We start from the raw sequence: 23,903 nt of genomic DNA, 5'->3' as shown, positions 1-23,903 counted from the left end.
TTACTGTGATCCAGTATCTCTCTTTGCAGATGGTGTTACCATGGATCTGATGTCTGCACTGATGGTTTTCCTGGTTATACAGTGTTAGTCTGTCCTGGTGATAGTACTGTATATTAGAGTATTGTCATTGCAACGTTTGTGTATCTTATTCTACTTTTGTGGGGCAACACACCAGTGACAATTCTTCCATCCTTCTCTGGACTATTTGTGCAGTGGAAGGGTGCCAGACTCTAACATCAGCATTCTGTGCTTAATTAGTGAGCCTAGAAGGTTAAACAGTGTGTGTGTGTGTGTGTGGGGGGGCAGTATTCTATGGCCATTGGCTACTGAGGTTAATAACTAACACATGAAATGTATTGCAGTCTCTGCAGTTAACTTGCAAAAAAAAAAAAGACATAAGGCTAGTATCTTATGAAGTTCAGCATGATAAATGGGTATTGTTATAAACATCAGATGTTTCGCCATGCACCTGCCATATCGGTGCTGACTGTTCCTTGTCACAGAGGGAAAGTGGCAAGGAAGAGTCACTTTGAGTAGCTAGTATAGTTTGGAACTGTCCTCCTTTAATGCCAGTAGCATGTAGCATTTGTGATCAGATTGTCTGTAATGCTGTGTGCAGTGTTAAAGGAGTAGTGTAGCACTCAGATGATTGGCCGTCCCAAATATTATTGTGGAGGCTCATAATTGTTTTGGAACATTATGTGCTTCAGATAGAGTAGTAAAGCTGTCTACATGGTTGGGCTGTTCTCCAGTGGAGTTATTTTAGGTCAGAAATTTGACCCCATAGCAGGTAACTAACCAGCACACATATTCAGTCTGTGCCTCTCTTTTGTTATTGTCTGCCAGATTAACTCATAGGTTGAAGATTACAAATTGCTAATGAGCTTCATTTCATGGTCCTGGGTTTGATTCCTTAATTCTTCATCTGCCTGCTATGTGATTCTGAATATGTCACATTACCAGATAGTGATCCCAGGTCACACCTGAAAACAGTCTTTAACCCAGTTAAGAAACTGTATTAAAATTAGATAATTATGACACAGGTAAGATTGCTGCTATAAAGCTGCATGGTACTAACCTATTACTAGAGTGTAGGACATAAGTGCTGCCTCTTATCCTTGGTTCATAGGTGTATACTAGGCTAATGACCACTAGGGCCATTATAAGCCTAGCCATGCAACCCAAATGTATTCCATGAGTTATTGTGCCTAGAAATTGTTTTACAGGGTGTATGTTAGCTGGGGCATGATTTAATGCCTTTTGTGCCAGACACAGATGACCTCTTAGCAGTTTGTGGAAAACAGAGTATAGAGATAGGACTTTGAGGTGTTCTGTATAGGATAATGTGTTTATGCCGTTTTCTTTTTGTGGGGAACTTTTGTGGACATTCCATTTTTTTGCATTTGCCTTGTAAGGTACATACCAAAGGAGGTGTTATTCTCAATGATGAGTCTGATCAGTGCTGAGTACAGTGGCATGATAACCCTTATAAGTTGACATTACTTTATGAGATAACTAGTTGTTTTGAAGGTGTTAAGTGAGAAATGTTAAGCTGTTCTTGTTTGGTACTACTTTATCTAAAAACAAGGTTAGCATTGTTGAAAGCAGTACAACTGTATGATATATATATATATATATATATATATATATATATATATATATATATATGTGTGTGTATATACTTTTTTATTTGCAAGAAACAAAATAATGCTTACAGTTAATCTCCTGGAAAATAAGAAGCAGAAAATAGTTGCTTAAGAATAGGTTATTGTCATGGCTACCTATAGTATACATTTGAAGAAAATGTATCTACTTTAAACAAGATGTACAGCACAAATGTTTTGTTATTAATTTGGATGAAAGCTTTTACTGACTCAGATAGACGCTACATTTACAGGGCTGTCTTGACTTGTAGACATCTGTGAGATTCCTTTAGATCATCATCATCTGTCCCCTTTTTCTCATTTTTCTACATGGGGTCAGGGTATCGTGTTAACTGTCGCCAACTCTCTTGATTCAGTGCCACACTCCTGCCTTCTTCAACACTCATACCTGACTGTCACAGATTTTCTTTCACACAATCCATCCACCTCTTTGCTGGACGTCCTCGCTTCTTCTTACCTTCTTCCTGTCTGTCCCAAATCTTCCTCACCAGATTGTCTTCTGCTTTTCTACACATATGCCCAAACCACCGTAATCTGTTCTCTGATCTTTTCTGCAATTGGCGCTACTTTGGCTTCTGCTCTTATGTCCTCATTTCTTCGTTTGTCCCACAGTGTGCATCCTATCACCTTTCTCAGGTACTTCATTTCTATCACCTCTAGCTTCTGCAACTGTTCTGCCTTTACTGCCCAGGTTTCTGTACCATACAGTAGTACTGGTCGCACCACTGTCTTGTACACCTTACTTTTCAGCTTCATTCGCACTCTTCTGTCATAGTCTACACATGATACTCTATGCCAGTTGGCTGCAGCGCCTCTAATTCTAGCTTTGACGTCTTCATTCAGACTACCCTTCTCCTCAACTACCCCTTCCAGATATTTGAAGCTGTTTACCTGTTCCACTGTCTTCCCTTCTATCGCTCTTCTCAGTTTCTTCTGATTTCCCCAGTTTGCTGCCATTGCCACCATCTTATCTGTGGTTAGTTTCATCCCATGTGCCTTCAGATTTGCATTCCATTCTCCTATCCTGTCCTTTGCTGAAGTTCTAGCTCAGAGTCTGCCTGTACTGCCACATCAGCTGCATACAGCAGCTTTGTTGATCCGTCCCTTCCAACCTGTTTGCTAATGTAGTCCATTACCAGTAAGAACAGCAGTGGGCTCAGAGCTGAACCCTGATGTACACCCACTCCTACTGGGAACCCTTCTGTGAGACCAAACACTGTTCGTACTTGAGTCATTGGGTCCTTGTACATAGCCTGCACTAATTCTACCAATGTTTCTGGGACTTCAAACCACCACAGTACTGCCCAAACCAGCTTTCTTGGGAGCTTGTCATATGCTTTCTCCAAGTCTAGGAATGCCCAGTTGGACTCTCTCCTCATCTCTAGCTTCTTCTCAAGTATCTGTCTCAATGCAAACGTCGGGTCAATTGTGCTGCATCCTGATCTGAATCCAAACTGCTCATCTCCCATCTTACATTCTACTACTCTGCATATCCGTTTATCAGTCACCCACTCCAGAATGTTCATGCAATGTGATAGGAGTTTGATGCCTCTGTACTGCCTACAGTTGTGGATGTCCCCTTTGTTCTTGTACACTGGCATGAGTATGCTTATTCTCCAGTCATCTGGGATATGTCTTTCACTCCACACTGCTATTAGTACCCTCAGGAGCCATTTCTCTCCTATCTCACCCAGGATCTTTATCATATCTGCTGTTACCTCATCTGAGCCTGCTACCTTCCCTGACTTCATCTTCCTTAGTGCTGTTCTTACTTCTTCTAGGGTGGGCTCTTCTTCTTCTCTCATCGGAGACTGTTTCTGGGTCAAAAATTAAATAAAATAAAAAATAAATTGAAAAACAACTGTCTTTTTCAATTTTGTTTCCTTTGGATTATTCTTGTGGAATTTGCAATGATAAGTAAAAGAGTATGTTCTAAAGCAGCTTTTAGGATCTAAGCACCCATTTTTAGGACCACTCATCTCTAATCTCTTTAAATGTTTGGTGTCATGATGTCTTGCTTTGGTTTTGGACTAACAAACACTGATAAGTAGGATGCTATACTTGCTCCCATTCCTTGACAGAATGGTGTCCATTCCAGTACTGTTGTCTCAGACACCATATTGCTGCAACCCCCCTGCTCTATTACTAACTATCTGTGTTATAATGTTTGCTGTGTACTGTCGGAAGGTACCCCTGCTGTTCCTTCAGTAGTGCAGTCACTGTGGTAGATGTGTTGATTCTGTGATATAGCCCGGGAACAGAAACCTCATAGGTGTTATGTCCTTTCATAAAAGGTTTCTGCCATATATGCAGTGGTGCCTCAGCCCTGTTTGTCATTCAACATGCTACAGGTTGGGGTTTAATGCTCCACTATTGAGACATGGTAGTAACTTTTTGTCTCTTGGTGATGCCTGTTTGTGTACATCCAAGGTATTTTCCAGCATGCCATCCCAGGTGTTCACTAGAATTCCTTTCTAGGTTCATAGGTTCATAGGTAGGTACTAGGCTATCAGCCCAAGGGCCTGCATAAGCCTAGCCAACAAGGTTTCCTGGCTTATACCACCCAAGAAAGTTATTTTCCTGTGCCACTGTCGAGCAGAGACACAGACGTGATCCCCGGGGTGTATTTCCTATTTCCCATCCACTCATCAAGATTTTTCTTGAAGAGTGCTAATGAAGAACTTTGCTTGACATAGATGAGTAGCCTGTTCCAGAGTATGGGAAGTCTCTGGGACAGGAATCTTTCCCTCCAGCATGTCCTGTTTATTGTGGTGACAAGGTTTAGGTCCCTAGAGTGTGTAGTTCAGAGGGATTGGGATTTCTTTAGGTGTAGCATGTCCAACAGCTCTGGGCTTGACATAGCTTTATATGTTAGGCAGAGATCACCTTGGAGTAGGTGATATGCTACGGAGTAAAGCTGGAGTTTTTTGAGATGGTCAGTGTAGGGCATTTGTTTGAGGCCAGTAATCCTCTTTGTGAGGTACTTCTGTGGCCTTTCCAGCTACTGCAGATTTCTTGTGAGGTACATTCCAAAAGGGCATTGTACTCTATAATGGGTTAATGAGTGTCGAGTCGAGGGGGACAATGACCTCTTTTTTCCTGGATGAGAACCCTTTTATGATGAGGTGTGCCACGTAGAAGGACTTCCTGAATACTGTGGCGATGTGACTGTCAAAGAAGAGATTACTGTCCACCTGGGTCCCAAGGTCTCTTATCACACATTCGGTGTTAAGTAGATTGCTGCCTATGTGGTAGTTCATGGGTACAGAGTTTTTACCAAAGGGGATGACATTGCACTTTTTGGCAGTGAGCTTGAGGCCATGGCTCTGACACCAGGCATCTGTCTCAGCGAGGCCCTTCTATAGGATGTCCACATCATTTGGGGACTTGACTATGGCTCCTAGTTTGCAGCCATCTGCGAACTTCGTTAGCCAGAGGCCTTCTGTGTTAGTCTGTACTTCAGAGAAGTAGATACCAAACAGGAGAGGTCCAAGGACGGAACTCTGTGATACTCCACTTGTCACTGGTTTGATGTCAGATTTGGAGTCTGCAACTTTTTCAGTGTGGGTTCTGTCAGTGAGCCAGTTGGCAACCCATCTTCTGACTTAGGGATTTATACCTAGTTTACTGAGTTTAGCTATAATTCCAGAATGGGGGATGGTGTTGAAAGCCTTGGCGAGGTCAAGATAGGCTGTGTGAACCACTTTACCCTCATCTACGGCTTTGGTGACTGCCTCAAAGAAGGCGATCAGGTTCAGGAGGCATGATCTGCCTTTCACAAACCACGAACTGGGTGGGATCCAGAGTTTGGAGGTTACCAATGTCTTTGTTTATGAGTTCCATGATGATACGTTCCATGGCCTTGCAGACCAGGTCATTAGGCTAATAGGTCGATAGTTCCCGGGATCAGTGGTGGCTCCCCCTTTGTGGAGTGGGATAACTGTTGCTGTGCGCCATTCAGTGGGTACAAAGCTTGATGTGAGGCTATTATTGAACATGGTGCTTAAGTGGGGAGCCAGTTCATTCTGAAGTTCATGTAAAATGCAGCCTGTAGTGTTGCCCGGTCCAATGGATGCTGTGTTTTTTGGCTTTAGGGAGTGCAGCTTTTACCTGCATAGTTGTGATTACAGGGACTCTGCATTCTTCCTGTATAGATATGGGCCCTTTAGGGGGTTGTGGGGGGGTAAAGTTAGCACTGAACCTATCTGCCAGGATGTTGGCAATATCAGTTGGTTCTGTAATTTTTGTGCCGTTGTGCTGTAACTCAGAGTAGATCTGGGTGTTGCCATTGAGATTCTTGACATAGCTATATAATGCTTTGTGGTTGTCCTTAGAGTTAGTGGCAATTTTGTTTTCGTAGCTAGCTTTGGAGGATGTTATAAGAGATCTCAGCTTCTTACTGAGGCTGACCAGGAAGCTCCTCCACTCATGGGATTTTACTCTCTTTTGCAACAGTTTCTTCCTTCTGTTGTACAGTTTGTTTATGGCAGAGGACCACCAGATTGGCTTCCTTTTTTTGGAGGATAGCATTTTGGTTCTGTTTGGGATAGCACGATCCATGCACTCGTGTAAGTGCTTATAGAGTGCATTTTTGTAGGATCCAGCAGTTGTAACTGTATTGTCCATCTGCATGGGTGTCATGAAGTTCACCACTTCTGTCTTAAGAAGCATGAAGTTGGCTTTGGAGAAATTTTTTACTGTGGTTTCCTTAATGGGGGTAGGGGCAGGATGTGGATATCAAGGGTGATTAGAATATGGTCGGAACTGACTAACGAGGAGTTGACTTCAGGTGTGGAACACCGGTCACTCATGTTGCTAATGACTAGGTCTAGGATATTGTTGCCCTTGGTGGGGGTGTGGATAAGTTGATCCAGGGCATTGGAGTTTATGAATTCCAGAAAGCGTTGAGCTATGGAGTTGGTACACGAGTAGTTTTCCCAGTTAATGGTGGGGTAGTTGAAGTCGCCCATTATTAGGGTGTTTAGTTAACCCCTAATATTTTCCAGCACATCAAGAAAAGAGGAGTGGGAATCCTGGGGCATGGTGGGGGATCTGTAGCAAGCTACAATTTGGATTGCAGTTTTGCCCAGAGTTAGTTGCACTTGGATAACCTCAGATGCATTATGCTGAGCAACTAGCCTGGAGGTGTGGATATCCTTAATGAATATGGACACACCTCCGCCTTTGGTGTTTCAGTCCAGGTTACATGGCCAAAAAGTGTGGTATGAGTTATAGGCTGGTAGTGCAGGGGTGCTGTCTGAAGCCTTAAATCAGGTCTCAGTCACTGCACAGATAACGATGTTCTCCATTTTAAGGAGTACCTCGAGTGAGTGCATTTTGAGATTTAGACTTCTAGCATTGAGTAGCATTACCCTCAGTTTTTACTTGCCTGTTCCTGTTACGGTGGAGAATTTGTCATTTGATCCTTGCCTAAAAAAGGCACTATAGGGGCAGCAAGAGCCTTAGCCAGTATCTGGAATCCCAGGGGTGGCAGGTGCAGGCCATCTGTGGCAAAGCATCGTGGTCTGTCGACCATGTCATCCCAAGCAGACAGATACTGGATCCCCGTAGAATGACACCAGAAGCTTAGCCAATTGTTGAAGTTAATCATTTTGTCCTTGTACTGCGGTATTATTCTGGGCGATGGCAGAATGCTACTCAGGGCGAGGGTCATACCTGCCTGGGCTACAAGATCGGAGAGCTCTTCCATGTCTCTTTTCATGTAGTCCAGGGAGGTACGTCTCAGGTCATTCACACCAATATGGACAATGACAGAGTCATATTTGTACTTGTTGTGGAGTGACCTGAGTGCGTGGGTTATGTGGCGGATCCTGGCCCCTGACAGGCAGTTGACAGTACTCTTCTCCTTGTTTAGCCTGGTGAATGGGACATCAGTGTGCCTGACTATAGAGTCACCTATGACTAGTGTGTTGGGTACGTTGTTTTGCCTTATTGGCTGTGGTTGAGTGGCACACTGAGTCTGTGGGCTATGTGTCATTTGGGTTGTGTTGGGGGATGAAGGTTGCTTGCGTTTCTGCTTTGGAGGTCTCTGTTGCTTAGACATATTATTATTGAGAGCCTCCGCGAATGTTTTTGTGTTACTATGTGTGGATTTTGGTGGTGTAGATTTAGTGAGACTATGTGATGAGTGTGGTGTGGTGCAAATGTTTACCTTCTCCTTATGACTGTCAAGTTCAGTCTTGGTTGGAGAGAGCTTTACCTGCAGTTTGGCTAGATAAGTGCATCCCTCACAGGTTGTAGTGTTGGGTGGTAGGACGAGAGGGTTGTCTGTATACATGAGGCAATTTGTACATTGCCTCAAGATGCCCAGATTCATCAGATAGATAGGAGAGAACTCTGGGAGCTGACTCTTGGACATGCTTGAATAAAAAACTATTTTCTTCTAGATAAGTGAAGAAAGTGAGTACAAGAGCTGTTTTTCACTAAGCAAGTGAGAAAAGTAAGTACAAAAACTGTTTTCCTCTAGGTAATGAGGAAGGTTGAGTGCTATAGTAATTAGTAATTCTACTCTCATTGCTGTTCTTATCAGAAACCCCTAGTATTGTAGTCAGGTCTTTGGGGCTACTGTCTTCTGCCATTGGAGTGGTCAGTTTTAGCCTTAGGATAACTTGCTTACAAGTTGTATGCTGCTTCTGAGTGCTGTATATTTAAAGACATGTAATCTGTTTCTGATAATGAATAAGAAAATTATTCTATTAACCTGGCCACATGGTGCAGATGGATAAAGCCCAGACTGTGCTGCAGACAACCCCTGTATGATTATTGGCACAGGCAGTAGAGGGATCAGGTGGGTGAGGAAGTGAGTGAGTGCCTGACCACCAGCTCTCCAATCCTAGAGGAGGGAGGCAGCATGGGCTTACCACAGTAGGAGCTTTAAGAGCCTCATCAGCTCCACACTGCAAGAGGTATACCACATGGGCAGAGGTTACACTTCCTGAAGACAGCCATAATGTAGCTTACAAGGCTACCAGAGAGTAGGCATACTCCTATGCAGCAATGTGATTTTGCACCAGTGTCCTTGATTTCCTCACCAGCCCCTAATATGGATCGAGGTGAGTCTGGGGGAGGCTAACATGAGTGAACTAGGAGAGAAGAGGAGCTGCTGGCAGCTGTTGATCAGCTGTGGAGATGTTTAAAAAGGAAAATACAATCAGTGACTTAATCATTTTCTTAATTTTGCAGGTAGCCATGACTGTTATTTTCAAAGTTGACCGTTATATTAAGACCTTGCACTCTTCGGTTTACGCTACCCAAGAAGAATTGAAGGAAGTGCACAACATGGTCTCTCATACAGAGCTTGCTTTGAAAGCAGTTTCTGATTTCTTGGATGAACAGGAAAAAGGAAGTAAAACAAGTGCAACAAATAGAAGAATTGATGGAAGCAAGAAAACTGAATTTGTAAAATGTATCAATAAAGAGGAAGCCAAAGAGTAAGTGTGATAATGCCTACCTACCATGTCAGCAAGTTAAAGGGTAGAGCTGAAACTCATTGGAGTCCATCAGAATGGGGATCAAGTTTAGTCACCTCAAGAATATTAACTAACTTATGTAGAATTGTTGCACTTTCCAGAACAGCTGACAATACATCCAATTGTATATGTTTGGAATTGTTGAGAATTTTGGATTGACTTATAGGCAGAGTGTGACTAGTTCATTTAAGGCAAAATGGGTGACTGCATGTACATTGTAATTGGCATGTCAACTGTTTTTGTCTTGGTTTTGTTAATTTCAAGCATCTCCATTTTTCTTCCCCTACTTATATGTTCTTCAGTGCAGATCCTAATTTTGTAATGCAAGTAATGTAAACTTTCCCCTTTGTCCTTATACCAGCTATACAATGTTTCTATATGTAACCTGTATTTTAATTTATGGAATACATTGACTTAAATTTTCTCTTATATTTATGATATAAAGTCAAGAGAAGGGCCATGCAGAGGTTCTGGCAGAAAAGAAACAACAAACTAGAACTCTACAAGGAGTTATGTGGACTGGGCCCATAGTTAACGGCCTTCTGTTGAATGGGGACATGGATCTACAACTGGTCCTGCTGTGCAGGAACAAACCTACTGCCAGCCTCCTGAAGAAAGTTGCCACTCATCTTTGTCTACAGTTTGCTGTGAGTACTTGTAGTTTTTATATATTGTTAGGAAGAGGTCTGGTGTTAGTGCAGTGATCTGACAGTGATATACTTTTCTCTTGCATAGCTTTAAAAATAGGGAGCCCAGAAATAATTTAACAAATAAGGTGCTGCTGAGGTGGGTTGCAGTAAATATTGTGCTGCTCTGGCTCTGTTAAGAGACTGTAGGGGGGCATCATTTTAATAAGTATGAACCCCCTTTTAACCTTGGGTCTTACATCCTTCTGTATGTTGCCCGTTTGATTTCACAATAAAAGATGATGAAGGAACTGGAGAGGGAGGGGGTTGGATAGTAGTACCTAGACACTTATAGCAAGGATGAAGACTGTTGGTGTTTTGGTAGTGTCCTGAATTCTCCTACTGTTGAATAAATGGAGATCTGAATGCCACGCCATGAGTATAACATGTGCCCTGCATTGAATAGGCAGCTAGGTGGCATAAAATCCTTAGGATTGCACCATTGTTTAGTTTAAACATTTTATACCTGCATCCTCTTACCACTTGCCGAACTGTGTTGGGGTGCTTGGTTTGTACTATGAATAACACCACAGCTGTTCTTCTAGTAGTCTGGACACCCACTGCAGTAACTGGTGATGTAACATTGAAATAGTTGCTTAGATGGAGTTGTGGATTTGTATTGTTTACTTTGTTTTTCTCCCCCCAAGTCGATCACTGAAGAGAAGTACGAAGTAACAGAGTGCATCAAAGAAGCTGCCATTCTGGTCAAGAATTCTAAACAACCACCTTTAATGTTGAAAATCTTTCTAACTTCCACTGTTGTCAGAGAGGAGCTTGAGAAGACAGCAGACCGAGGTAAGAAATGTTAGAAAAGATCCTACTGTATGGGTGTGCATGTGTGTTCACATTGGTATTTAAGTGTAGTGTGTCATGTATTTAGTTGCTTAATACTGAGAGCTGGTTTAAAACGTTCTACTTCACTGTATGCCGGTCTCACATTTGTGTCCTCTTGGCACTGACTAATTACTACAGTGCACTCAGTCTTTTTTTTTTTTCCAACTGGTTTTAAAAGAGTTTTTATTGACTTGCTATGGACTTTGTTGACTTAACTGTAATGATTCTTTCATTGATGTTAAGAGTAGTGGCGGCTAATTGTCTTGTTTTATGTAGGTGCTTTGCTCTTAGGAAACTGGAAATTATATGTAGACTTAAGAAAGGCATCAGAAAGTAGAATGGAAGCTTACAAGAGGTGTGTGTTTGTGTGTGTGTGTGTGTGTGTGTGTGTGTGTGTGTGTGTGTGTGTGTAACCACAAATATTTATTTTCATATATATATATATATATATATATATATATATATATATGGGTCTACTTCTAAATTCTGAAATTTCAAAACTTCAAATTTCTTATGGTTGAGACTATAATATCAAAGTTCTGAAACTTCAAACTGTTTAAATGGAGACTGTTGTACAGCATGGAACAGTATAGTTACCGTTTTCCTTGCTGTAGTGCAATCTCAGAGTTGGTATATTTAATTAGCATGGGGTGGGGATTGCAAGGGGGCTTACGTAAACTAAAAAAAATATTTTTTTATTTTCATTTTGAAGTTTCAAAACTTTGATCTTATGGTTTCAACCATAAGAAATTTGAAGTTTTGAAAGTGAAATTTAGAAGTAGACCCATATGTAGCTATAGATACACGTGTGTGTGTGTGTGTGTGTGTGTGTGTGTGTGTGTGTGTGTGTGTGTGTGTGTGTGTGTGTATATATGTATATGTATATATATATATATATATTTATATATATATATATATATATATATATATATATATATATATATATAAATGTGTGTGTGTGTATGTGTAGTATATATCTATATATCTATATATATATATATATATATATATATATATATATATATATATATATATATATATATATATATATATATATATATATATATATATATATATATATATATATACACACACACACACACACATATATAAATATATATATATATATATATATATATATATATATATACACACACACACACACACACACACACACACACATATATATATATATATGTATAGATAGATATGTAGACGTGGAAGTGCTTTGAGCTACTGAAGTACAGAAATATCAAACAGCAAAACATCGATCCCACATGATCAAAAGCCAGAATTGTGCGTTTGGCTGTATTGGCCCGAATGTACCCAAAACCATGTAGCTGAAACACTGTATGCCTTTAAGGTGTATATATCCCATAGGTCTCCAATATGGGAGGTAAATGGTTCTACACATTGAAAACTCTGGATTGGCTCGCTAAAATGGACCAGTGACTGGGATTACATATAGGTCCAAGATGCCATTTCTTGAGATACTCCCTTTTCTCCAAAGTATGGCAATCTTGGAGTTGGTATATATAAGTACGGAAGTTTGTGGAGCTCACCATTTACATGGGAGAGAGCTTGTCCTCCCCTGCAGAAAGAAGTTATAAGAAGAAGAGCAATTTTCGAGACCCTTTCTTCTCTGGATTTTTCAAACCTTTTTTTTTTTTTTGCTTAGCATTTTGATAGAGAACCATAATAGATGTGTTACCATTGATCAGTTTGTGTTGTATGTAGTAAATAACTGCTTATCCAGTTTACTGTGATACTGCTGTTGTCTAGGCTGGATATTCTTTGAATAAGTAGACTGTGTGACACTAAATCAAAGACCTTGGACATGTTAAGAAATAACACTGCTTAATGACCTTGGTTCCATAGCTGATTTATTTTGTCTTTGACGGTCAGTAAGGCTGTATCAGCACAAGTTCATGGTGAAAACCATGTTGTAATGAGTTATGTACATTTGTTTGTTATTGAATGGTTTTGAAGTTGATTGTGTATGCATTTTTCTAGAGTCTTAGTGGTGATATAATTGCAGTTGGTCAGAAATTCGTAATGTTGATTAATGTTCCTGGTTTATGAAATGGTTTAATATAAGCTTCTTGCCAAATGGCCAGGACATATTGTTCTAGAAATGAATCTGTTGATTAGAATTGCAGTGGGAAATACTATGTTACAGCTTTTTTTTAGGCATTTCCCAGGAGGGTGGAGGGTTGGCTTATTTTTTAGTAGTAGCCTTTTTGTTATGGTAAGCTGGTTCAGTAGTTGTTAAATATTGATTTGTATCTGGTTATGCTGGTTAACTAAGGATGATACAGAGTCTGTGAAATGAGTGTTCATCATGGAAGCAATATAATGTTCAGCTTCATGTTTTGTTAATTGTATTCCAGAATTATTTTGGATTGTGTTGGTTAGATAATCACAGCTTATTAAAGTAGTTTCTTTTGTCTTTGTGTACCATTTTATTTACAGTTTCTGAGTTTTTGTATTTTTGCAAATTGGTAATGAGTTATGATTTTCCAGTTCTTCCAAACAGAATTCCTTAAGGAAGTAACTTGTTTGGTGTCAAGGCATAGCCAGGGTGCCACTTTGCATTTTACTCTTTTTTGCAGATTGAGGATAGTGTATTTAGTATGTCTAGAAATGTATTGTTGAAGTAATTTACAGCTGTGTCTTGTGTTAAGTGGGCTGCAGTTGTACTTGGTGAGTAATGAGCTTAAAAAGGAGTCCTGATATTTTTATTTATTGTGCGAATGTTGGTGAAGTAACTATTTTACTTTATTTTTCTTTGTTTCCAAATTGCAAAGATCTTGTATTAAGTACATTACATATAGATTTTAGAGCAGCCAGAAGTTCTTATGCATTTTTAATAGTGGGATTTGCACCGTGGCCTTCATTATACCAGAACTGTATAGACTATGGTGAAGTAGCATACTTTGTTGTTTTGCACTTAGAGTTTTTAATACTTCTTGTAATATGACCATGGTGGACTGAAGAGGTTTCCCCACATGGCACACTTCAGAATGTGCATTCATAAAGTTTTGTTCAGAACTTACTTTTCAACGAACATTAAATCTACAGAATAATACAACATAATAAGAAGTGGATTTCAGCTGAGTATCTAATTATTTAATGTAAATCCTTTAGTACTAAAGAAGTTAGCTGTAAAGAATAAATGTACATATTTTAGGTTAAGTATTTTTGTGAGAGTTCAGTTATAGTTTTCAGGAAGCTTTTCTCTGACAGATACCTTTAATTAAAGTTTATCAAGTCTTTTTTTAATTACATTCATCCCTAGAAACCCCAAGGGTCAGCGACCCTTCAGATGTTCTGGATAGTCAAAAATGTCTTGCTGCCTTGGCATCATTCCGACGCACCAAGTTTTTCCAGGTTCACATTTGGTTTTATTTGTATTTTATTGTAAAATACTACTTTGTACTTCAAAATTAAACATAATTAAATTAGTAGTTTCTGTCTTGATACAATTTCTAAAAAGCACTTAAAGCTACAATTATTTATAATGTAACTCAATGTGTATTGCATTGTTTTAAAATTAACTATTTACATGTGTTTGAAATGGGCATGCCAAAGAAAATATTTAAAATAAATTATAGCGTATTCTTGATATAGTAGCACTGAATGGTAAATTTTGTGTTCATTGTATTTTGAGCTGTTGTATTTCTTTGGTTGTAGGTTAGAGCTGCTAGACTGAAATCGTGTGTGATTGTTACTAGAGTTTTGAGAGATCTGTGCAACAGAATGCCTGCCTGGAAACCACTTAAAGGATGGGTAAATATATATTAATTTTGTAAACATTTGTGTAAATAACCAATTCTATGCATTTTCACTGTATTCACACATTTGTGACGGTGGTAATCCTTAAGTATAATGCTTTCTTAATAACACAAAGAGGACATGAGTGCAAGTTCCTTCCTCAAATCTTTGATCTATATAGGCAGGTCCGTTCTGTGATGTAACTGTTGTTTTACTGGTCTGTACACAGAATGTGGTTAGACTAGTCTGTTCTCTGCAGCCTTGAAGTTTCATATTGTGTCTCCAGATGCTCATTGTTGAACCACCTCCTTTTTTGCATTTGCTTTTCTGATCTCTAGACTGGAAACAAAGATATCTAAGTTTGTAGATAACTACAAAAACTGGGAGTTATTGTTGGGGCCCTCTCTGATACCCTAACTCTTCAGCAAGAACTTGCAGACATAAAATTGGCACAAATTATAAATACAAAAGGGAGTGCTACAGAATCCTGAAAGCCCAAAATCCTGAAGACCAAAATCCTGAGACCAAAATCCTGAAAGTTCAAAATCCTGCAAACTCAAAATACTGAAAACTCAAAATCCGGAAAACACACAGGGTACCATCATCATCATCATCTTCTTTCAGCTGTTACCGTTAGGGGTCACCATAGCGGATTATCTGTTTCCATTTCTTCCTGTCCTCTGCATCTTGCTCTGTCACACCAACTACCTGCATGTCCTCTCTCACCACGTCCATAAAACTTATCTTAGGCCTTCCACTTTTCCTGTTACCTGGTAGCTTCATCCATAGCATCTTTTTCCCAGTATACTCAGCATCCCTCCTCAGCACATGTTCAAACCAACGTAATTTTGCCTGTCTGGCTTTGTCTCCAAACCTTCCAACCTGGGCTGACCCTCTAATATACTTATTCCTAATCCTGTCCACCCTCGTCACACCCAGTGTAAATCTTAACATCTTTAACTCTGCCACATCCAGCTCTAACTCATGCCTTTTTGTCAATGCCACTGTCTCCAACCCATATAACATAGCTGGTCTCACTACCCTCTTGTAGACCTTCCCTTTCACTCTTACTGGTACTCATCTGTCATAAATCATTCCTGACACTCTTCTCCTCCCACTCCATCCTGCCTGCACTCTCTTCTTCACCTCTCTTCCACACTCACCATTACTCTGAACTATTGATCTCAAGTATTTAAACTCATCCACCTTCGCCACCTCTTCTCCTTGCATCCTCACCATTCCTCTATCCTCCCTCTCATTCACACACATATATTCTGTCTTAGTCCTGCTGACCTTCATTCTGCTTCTCTCTAGAGCATATCTCCATCTCTCCAGGGTCTCCTCCACCTGTTCCCTACTCTCACTACAGATCACAATGTCATCTGCAAACATCATAGTCCACGGGGACTCCTGTCTGATCTCGTCTGTCAACCTGTCCATCACCATTGCAAATAGGAAAGGGCTCAGAGCTGATCCTTAATGTAATCCCCCTCCACCTTAAACGCATCCATCACTCCCACCACAGACCTCAACGCTGTTACACTACCCTCGTACATATCCTGTACCACTCTTACATACTTCTCTGACACTCCCGACTTCCTTATACAATACCACAACACCTCTCTAGGCACCCTGTCATATGCTTTCTCTAAGTCTACAAAAACACAATGTAACTCCTTCTGACCTTCTCTGTACTTCTCCATCAACAATCTCAGAGCCAACATCGCATCTGTAGTGCTCTTTCCTGGCATGAAACCATACTGCTGATCACTAATCATCACATCCCTTCTTAACCTAGCTTCCACTACTCTTTCCCATAACTTCATGCTGTGACTGATCAACTTAATCCCTCTGTAGTTACTACAGCTTTGCACATCACCCTTATTTTTAAAAATCGGTACCAAAACACTTTTTCTCCATTCCTCAGGCATCCTCTCACTTTCCAAGATTTCATTAAACAATCTGGTTAAAAACTCCACTGCCCTTTCACCTAAACACCTCCATGCTTCCAGGTATGTCATCTGGACCAACATCCTTTCCATTCTTCATCCACTTCATAGCTGTCCTTACTTCCTCCTTGCTAATGCATTGCACTTCATGATTCACTATCCCCACATCGTCCAACCTTCTCTCCCTCTCATTCTCTTCATTCATCAACCCCTCAAAGTACTCTTTCCATTTGCTCAACACACTCTGCTCGCTTGTGAGTATGTTTCCCTCATTATCCTTTATCACCTTTACCTGCTACACATCTTTCCTAGCTCAGTCCCTCTGTCTAGCCAATTGATACAGGTCCTTTTCTCTCTCCTTAGTGTCCAACCTTTCATACAACTCTTCATATGCCTTATCCTTAGCCTTCACCACCTCTCTCTTTGCCATGCACCTCATCTCCTTATACTCCTGTCTATGTTCTTCATCTCTCTGACAGTCCCACTTCTTCTTTGCCAGCCTCTTTCTCTGTATACTCTCTGTACTTCCTCATTCCACCACCATGTCTCCTTGTCGTCCTTCCTCTGTCCAGATGTCATACCAAGCACCTTTCTAGCCATCACCCTTACTAGCTCTGCTGTAGTTAGCCAGCTATTTGGTAACTCTTCAGTGCCACCCAGTGCCTGTCTTAACTCTTCCCTGAACTCCACCTCACATTTACCCTTTTTCAATTTCCACCATTTGATCCTTGGTGCTGTCCTCACATTCCTCCTCCTCTTCTTGATCACCAACGTCATCCTACAAACCACCATCCTATGCTGCCTAACTGCACTTTCCACTGTCACCACTTTACAGTCTCCAATCTCCTTCAAACTGGCCTTCCTACATAAAATATAATCCACCTGTGTGCATCTTCCTCCACTCTTGTACGTCACCCTATGCTCCTCCCTCTTGTTAAAATACATATTCACCACAGCCATGTCCATCCTTTCCGCAAAATCCACTACCATCTGACCTTCTGCATTCCTTTGTTTAACACCATACCTACCCATCCCCTCCTTATCCCCTTTGTTCCCTTCTCCAACATGCCCATTGAAATCTTCTCCAATCACCACTCTCTCACCCTTGGGTACAGTCATCACCACTTCATCCAACTCACTCCAAAATTTTTCTTTCTCATCCATCACACACCCAACTTGTGGAGCATATGCTATATTGCTTACCAAATGTGATTATTGCACATTTTTGTATGGGAGTGCTACAGAATCCTGAAAGCCCAAAATCCTGAAGACCAAAATCCTGAGACCATAATCCTGAAAGTTCAAAATACTGAAAACTCAAAATACTGAAAACTCAAAATACTGAAAACACACGGGATACCAACATTTACTATATTCCAGTACAAGTACATACAGAACATATTACCCTTCAACTATATGCAGGGGGCAAGCCCCCCTGCACCCCTCATGTGGGGGGCTGTGCCCCCCACACCCCCTGCTACTTAAATATATCAACTCCGAGATTGCACTTCACTGCACTAAGTGCACTCTTGGAGTTGATATATTTAAGTTGCAGGGGGTGTGGGAGGCTTTCCCCCCTGCTTATACTTGTAGAACAGTAATATAGTTTATGTTTTATTTCTTTCTGTATGTACTTGTGCTGGAATATAGTAAATGTTGGTATCCTGTGTGTTTTCAGTATTTTTTGAGTTTTCAGTATTTTGAACTTTCAGGATTTTGGGCTTTCAGGATTCAGTAGCTCTCCCATACAAAAATGTGCAATAATCACATTTGGTAAGAAAACCCTCCCCTCAGCATGCAGCATAGAAAATACTTCACTTTAAAATGAAAACATTGATGTGGAGCTTTGGGTCATGGGTTGATAATTCCCTCTCTTTCAGTCATCATACTTCAACCGTAGTCAGAAAATCCTTCTACTTAACACAGTTATTTCCCAAGGAAATATCTTCCAAATTTAAAGAGGTCAATTGTGACAGTAATGATTAGGCTAATTAGTAAGTAAAGTGTGGTGGTGGTGCTGCAGTAGCAGTGTCACCTCACAGTAAGACGTTGTCCTGTTCGATTCTCAGCTAGAGCGTCTTCTGTGTGGAGACATGCATGAATGGGCAACTCGGCACTTAAAAATCTACTGCCAATCATTAGCGGACCGGAGTTCCGCTGTGGTGACCCCTAACTGGGAAAAGCTGAAAGACACAACAACAAGTGGGTAAAGTGCTCCCTTTGGGATGTACCTCACTAGACATATCAAACAGCTAGGAATATCCTAGAGGTCCCTAATTAAGAAGATCATGAATTTAAAGACCCTGAGCTACCAAGAGAGACTGGAAGCACTGTCCCTTTATTTAGTATCTTATAGATTGTTGAGTGAAAATCTATGCATTGCTTTCCTTGCTATTAGAAACCTAGATGTCATGAATCTCTTGTTTCTCCACAAGTTTTATAGTCCTACAGATACCAGAAGCATGGGTCTTAATCTTCACCAGGAGATAAATTAAACACAGTGGATAGACAGATTTGTTGTGTAGTGCTTTACCCACCTCTGTTACAGACTACCTCTGCAGACTAAGTGGTGTGATACACTGTCATTGTTCATATGAGACCTAGGTGACTGGATGGACACCCTGAGAGTGGGTACTGGCAAGGTGTAAATATTCATCAGACTCAATTGCCTTAAAATTCCTATGAGTCCTATGAATATTCAAACTTCTGTACCTTCCTTTTTGTATAAACCATGTCATTTGGGATGGTTAGCACTTAAGATGTTTCGGTATTTAACAACACAAGTCACTCTTTGTATTTCTTTTTCAGCCTCTTGAACTGATATGTGAGAAAGCTATTGGTACAGCCAGCTGGCCAATGAATGTAGGAATGGCCTTTCGAAGGGTCCTGGAATGCCTTGCTTCAGGAATTCTTCTGCCAGGTACGTGATTAACTTTTACAGAAAAAATGCCACAATTCAAGGTTGTTCAGTAAATAAAAGATAGCTTTCTGTTGTCTGTAGACTTTTTAACCCTTTGGAAGTCAAACATTAAAAAAATTCTACCGATGAACAACAAATTCTATGATGACTTTCTAATTTGTTGACACTTTTATCTACCTGGATATTGCTATTTTCCAGTTTTTACCTAAAGTAGATCATACACAGCAGAATTTCCTACCTGCTATAACACTGTCTGACTTCAGTGCTTTTTAGCACAAATGTGCAGTAGGAACTGGGATTACATATCCTGAAGTGACACAGTGGATGTGGAGGATTTAAACTTTGTAGTGGGGAGTTGGAACAGCGCTGAAGCTATTAGCTTTGCTGCCTCAATGTTTAGCTGTCTTTTAGATTTGTTGTTTGCAACTGACTTGACTTTGAAATACTCATTCTGTTGTCCAAGCCAGTTTTCTTTCTTCAGTCTGTCAGAACTTTAGAGAAGCTTAAACTGTGTTCACTGGCTGCCAATTTTCCGCCATCCAGTTTCTATAGGGATTTGTCCAATCTCCTTCCTCATCTCTGCACTGATAAACTGCTGTATGCTTGAAATACACTGTCCCATATTCTAGACATCATCAGTAATTCATTGCATAAAGTTCACAGTGTTCAAACAGTAATGGTAGCTCTAGGTCCTCCATACTAGTCTGCTTCTGCAGGACTACAGGATGTTTACACTGTGTCCCTAGATATCTGAATAAGGGGGAGGTTGTCCCAGAGATACATACGTTTGGAGAGGTTGTCAAGATTTTATTTATCCCCCCCTCCACACACACACACACACACACACACACACACACACACACACACACACACACACACACACACACACACACACACACACACACACACACACACACACACACACACACACACACAAGACAGGACTTCCATCCTGACTTATTTAGTGCCTTTAATCATAGATTCTTAAGAACCAGAGAAGCAGAACCAGACCTCATCAGCAACCGATGGCTCCTATACCCAATAAGGTAAATATTGTTTTAGTTCAACCACAGACTTCACTCTACAGGCTATCTGCAGTCTCACTGGTGTACAGCACCATGCATTAATGTGTTGTTGTCTATCCTTGGACAGGGAGCCCTTGTCTTTAGGCTAGCTAAGAAAGCAAGTATTTGTACCACTATGTGGCTTTAAATCTCACTGTGCAAGTAAACATAACTGCTATTCCAGACAAAGCAAGTGAATGCGCAGAGACCATGTGTGACATTAAGGATAAAGAATTTCAAAGCTCACATTATACATTATTTATGGCTGGCTTCTTTGTTATGCATACCAGGTATAGCAAGCAGGGTTTGTGGGCACAAACAAAGTCAAGGGATGGCATCCTTGTGTACAACATCTGGCATTTGCAGTGGATGGAAGGTGACATACTTGTATTGTACAAGGCCAAAATCCAGAGTTTGCCTCCCAAGTGGTATGAAAAGACCAGCCTCTTTCTGCTCTTTGATTCATGTCTTACCTCTGCAGAGTCCTACTGGATTTATTTATCTTGAGGCACCATGCAGACTGTGGAGCAGATGAAGGGTCAGTACAGTTTTATTTCAAGGCCTAGGTTATTGGAAGCACTTTCATGATTGTTTGTACCAGCAGAACTGCCCTTTAATGGGCAGTGCAAGCTCTTACCCTGTTTTGTTTCTCCCTTCCCCCAAATGCCATGATTTTTCCCCAGATGCTCTAGCAGATCAAAAGATAGCACTTGCTTAGAGACTGCCACTTTCCTAAAACAATCCATTCATCCTGTGTCTCCCTACCAGTGAAGCATCAAATATTAAGGCTCTTTCTGATACTGCAATGACTGAGGGCAGTCAGGTAGATGTTGATCCTAGTGCTTTGATACCATTCAGAATATAATTCCCATGGTTAACATTCAGTCTGTGTCATTCCTATTACTAGTAAAGTAGTATGCAACCTGAATCTCTGTGGTCTTACCCATCTACACAGATATCAGGAGAGGACACTGGGGTTTTATAGGTTCATAGGTTGGTACTAGGCTATCGGCCCTAGGGCCTATACAAGCCTAGCCATAACAATTCCCTGGCTATTTCTTCCCACAGTATTTACTTCCCTGGACCCCTATCTAGCAGGGCGACTGACGTGATCCCAGGGGTGAATTTCCTATCTCCCATCCAATCATCAAGGTTCCTTTTGAAGAAGGCCAAAGAGGCGCTCTGCTTGACAAGTATGGGCAGTCTATTCCAGAGTCTGGGGAGTCTCTGGGTCAGGAACCTATCCCTCCAGCATGTTTTGTTCATTGTGATGACAAGGTTTAGATCCCTGGAACGTGCGTCTCTGAGGGATTGGGATTTCTTTAAGTGTAGCATGTCCAATAGCTCTGGGTTTGACATGGTCTTGTATTTTAAGCAGAGATCGCCTCTGAGTAGATGATATGGGACAGAGTAAAGGTGAAGTTTTTTTAGGTGGTCAGCATAGGGCATCTGCTTTAGGCCTGTGATTCTTTTAGTGAGGTATTTCTGCGGTCTTTCCAGTTGTTGCAGATGTCTTGAGAGGTACATACCAAATGGGGCATTGTATTTTATAATGGGTCTAATGAGGGATGAGTACAGTGGGATGAGTACAGTGGGAGGTCATTGTTCCACTGTACTCATCCCTCATTGTCCCACTGTCCCACTGTATTCTATAATGGGTCTAATGAGGTATGAATACAGTGGGACAATGACCTCCTTTTTTTCTGGATGAAAAGCCCTTAGTAATGAGGTGTGCCACATAGAAGGATTTCCTGACTGTTGTGGCAATGTGGTTATCGAAGGTGAGACCACTGTCCATCTGTGTCCCTAAGTCTTTTATCACACTTTCGGTGTTTAGTGTACTTCAACCTATGTGTTAATTCACAGGTAGATGTTTTTTTTTCCCAAAGGTGATAACTATACATTTCTTGGCATTGAGCTTGAGCCCATGGCTCTGGCACCAAGCATCTGTTTCTGTAAGGTCCTTTTGTAGAATATCAACATCATTTGGGGATTCAGTAATGGCTCCCAGTTTGCTGTCATCTGCGAACTTTGTTAGCCAGAGTCCCTTAGTGTTGGCCTGTACTTCGGAAAAGTAGATGCCAAACAAGAGAGGTCCCAGGACTGAACCCTGAGGTAGTCCACTTGTCACTTGTCTGGAGCTGGATTTGGAGTCAGCTACTTTTACAGTGTGGGTTCTGTCAGTAAGCCAGTTGGCAACCCATTGAGTGACGTAGGGATTAATGCCCAGCTTAGTAAGTTTGTCTATGATTCCAGAGTGGGGGATGGTGTTGAAGGCCTTGGCAAGGTCCAAATAGGCTGTGTGGACCACCTTACCCTTGTTCATGGCTCTGGAGACTGATTCAAAGAAGTCACTTAGGTTCAGGAGACAAGATTGGCCCTTCATGAACCCAAACTGTGTGGGGTCTAGCATTTGAAGGTTGCCAATGTCTTTGTTTATAAGTTCCATGATAATACGTTCCATGGCCTTGCAGATCAGGCTCGTCAGACTGATGGGGTGGTAGTTCCCAGGATCCATGGTGGATCCCCCCTTGTGGAGTGGGATAACTGTAGCTGTGCACCATTCAGTGGGCATGAAGTCTGAAGTGAGGCTATGATTAAACATGTCACTTAGGTGAGGTGTCAGTTCATTTTGTAGTTCATGTAGTACACAGCCTGGGATGTCGTCTGGTCCCATGGATGCTGTATTCTTAGCTTTGGAGAGTGAGTTTTTTTACCTGTGTGGCCGTTATTACTGGAATTTGGCAATCTTTCGGTATTGAGATGGGCCCTTTAGGGGGTGAGAGAGGGGTGAAGTTTTCACGGAATCGATCTGCCAGGATATTGGCAATATCCTTGGGATCAGTATATTTAATGCCATTCTGTTGTAGCTCAGAGCAGATCTGAGCATTGACATTTAGATTCTTGACATAGCTATAGAATGCCTTGTGGTTGTCTTTGGAATCTTTGGCAATTTTATTTTCATAACTAGCTTTGGATGATTTGAAGCTGGTAAGGGAGTTTTTTACATCCTGGGATTTTCCTCTTTTCTGCAACAGTTTCTTCCTTTTGTTGTAAAGTTTGTTTATGGCAAGGGACCACCAGATCGGCTTCCTTTTTTTGGAGGAAAGCATCTTGGTTCTATTGGGGATGGCACAATTTATGCACGAGTGGATGTGCTCGTACAGTGCCTTAGTGTAGGATTCAGCAGTTGAACTTTCAGTTCCCATCTGCATGGGTGACATGAAGTTTGTCACTTCTGACCTGAGTAGCATGAAGATGGATTTGGAGAAGTTTTTTTTATGGTGGTTTCCTTACTGGGGGGGTGGAGGTGGGATGTGCATGTCAAGGGTGATTAGCTTATGGTCAGACCTGACCAACGAGGGGGTGACCATAGGTGTGGAGCATCGATTTCCCATGTTGGTAATGACCAGGTCTAGGATATTGGAGCCCCTGGTGGGACTAAGGATTAGTTGATCCAGGGCACTGGAATTTATGAATTCCAAGAACTGTTGGGCAAAGGTGCTGGTACTTACACTTAGT

At 41.1% G+C, this 23,903-nt stretch overlaps 1 protein-coding gene across 1 annotated transcript in view; it reads left to right on the top strand.

Annotated features, from left to right (window-relative positions):
• LOC122814285 (interleukin enhancer-binding factor 3-like) overlaps window positions 1-23,903 on the top strand; it is a 167,480-nt gene that overhangs the window by 105,012 nt on the left and 38,565 nt on the right. Inside the window, exons 2-7 of the mRNA XM_044086875.1 lie at window positions 8,868-9,115; window positions 9,600-9,801; window positions 10,488-10,635; window positions 13,973-14,064; window positions 14,368-14,463; window positions 19,206-19,317. Of these exons, the coding sequence (XP_043942810.1) occupies window positions 8,868-9,115; window positions 9,600-9,801; window positions 10,488-10,635; window positions 13,973-14,064; window positions 14,368-14,463; window positions 19,206-19,317 (898 nt within the window). The remainder of the gene's footprint in view (window positions 1-8,867; window positions 9,116-9,599; window positions 9,802-10,487; window positions 10,636-13,972; window positions 14,065-14,367; window positions 14,464-19,205; window positions 19,318-23,903) is intronic.

The sequence above is a fragment of the Protopterus annectens genome, chromosome 10.part0, assembly GCF_019279795.1.
Source record: "Protopterus annectens isolate FY-2018-M chromosome 10.part0, PAN1.0, whole genome shotgun sequence".
In the NCBI taxonomy this organism is placed as follows: Eukaryota; Metazoa; Chordata; order Ceratodontiformes; family Protopteridae; genus Protopterus; species Protopterus annectens.
The sequence above is the reverse complement of the archived record's forward strand: the minus strand, read 5'-3'. Positions and strand labels throughout refer to the sequence as shown.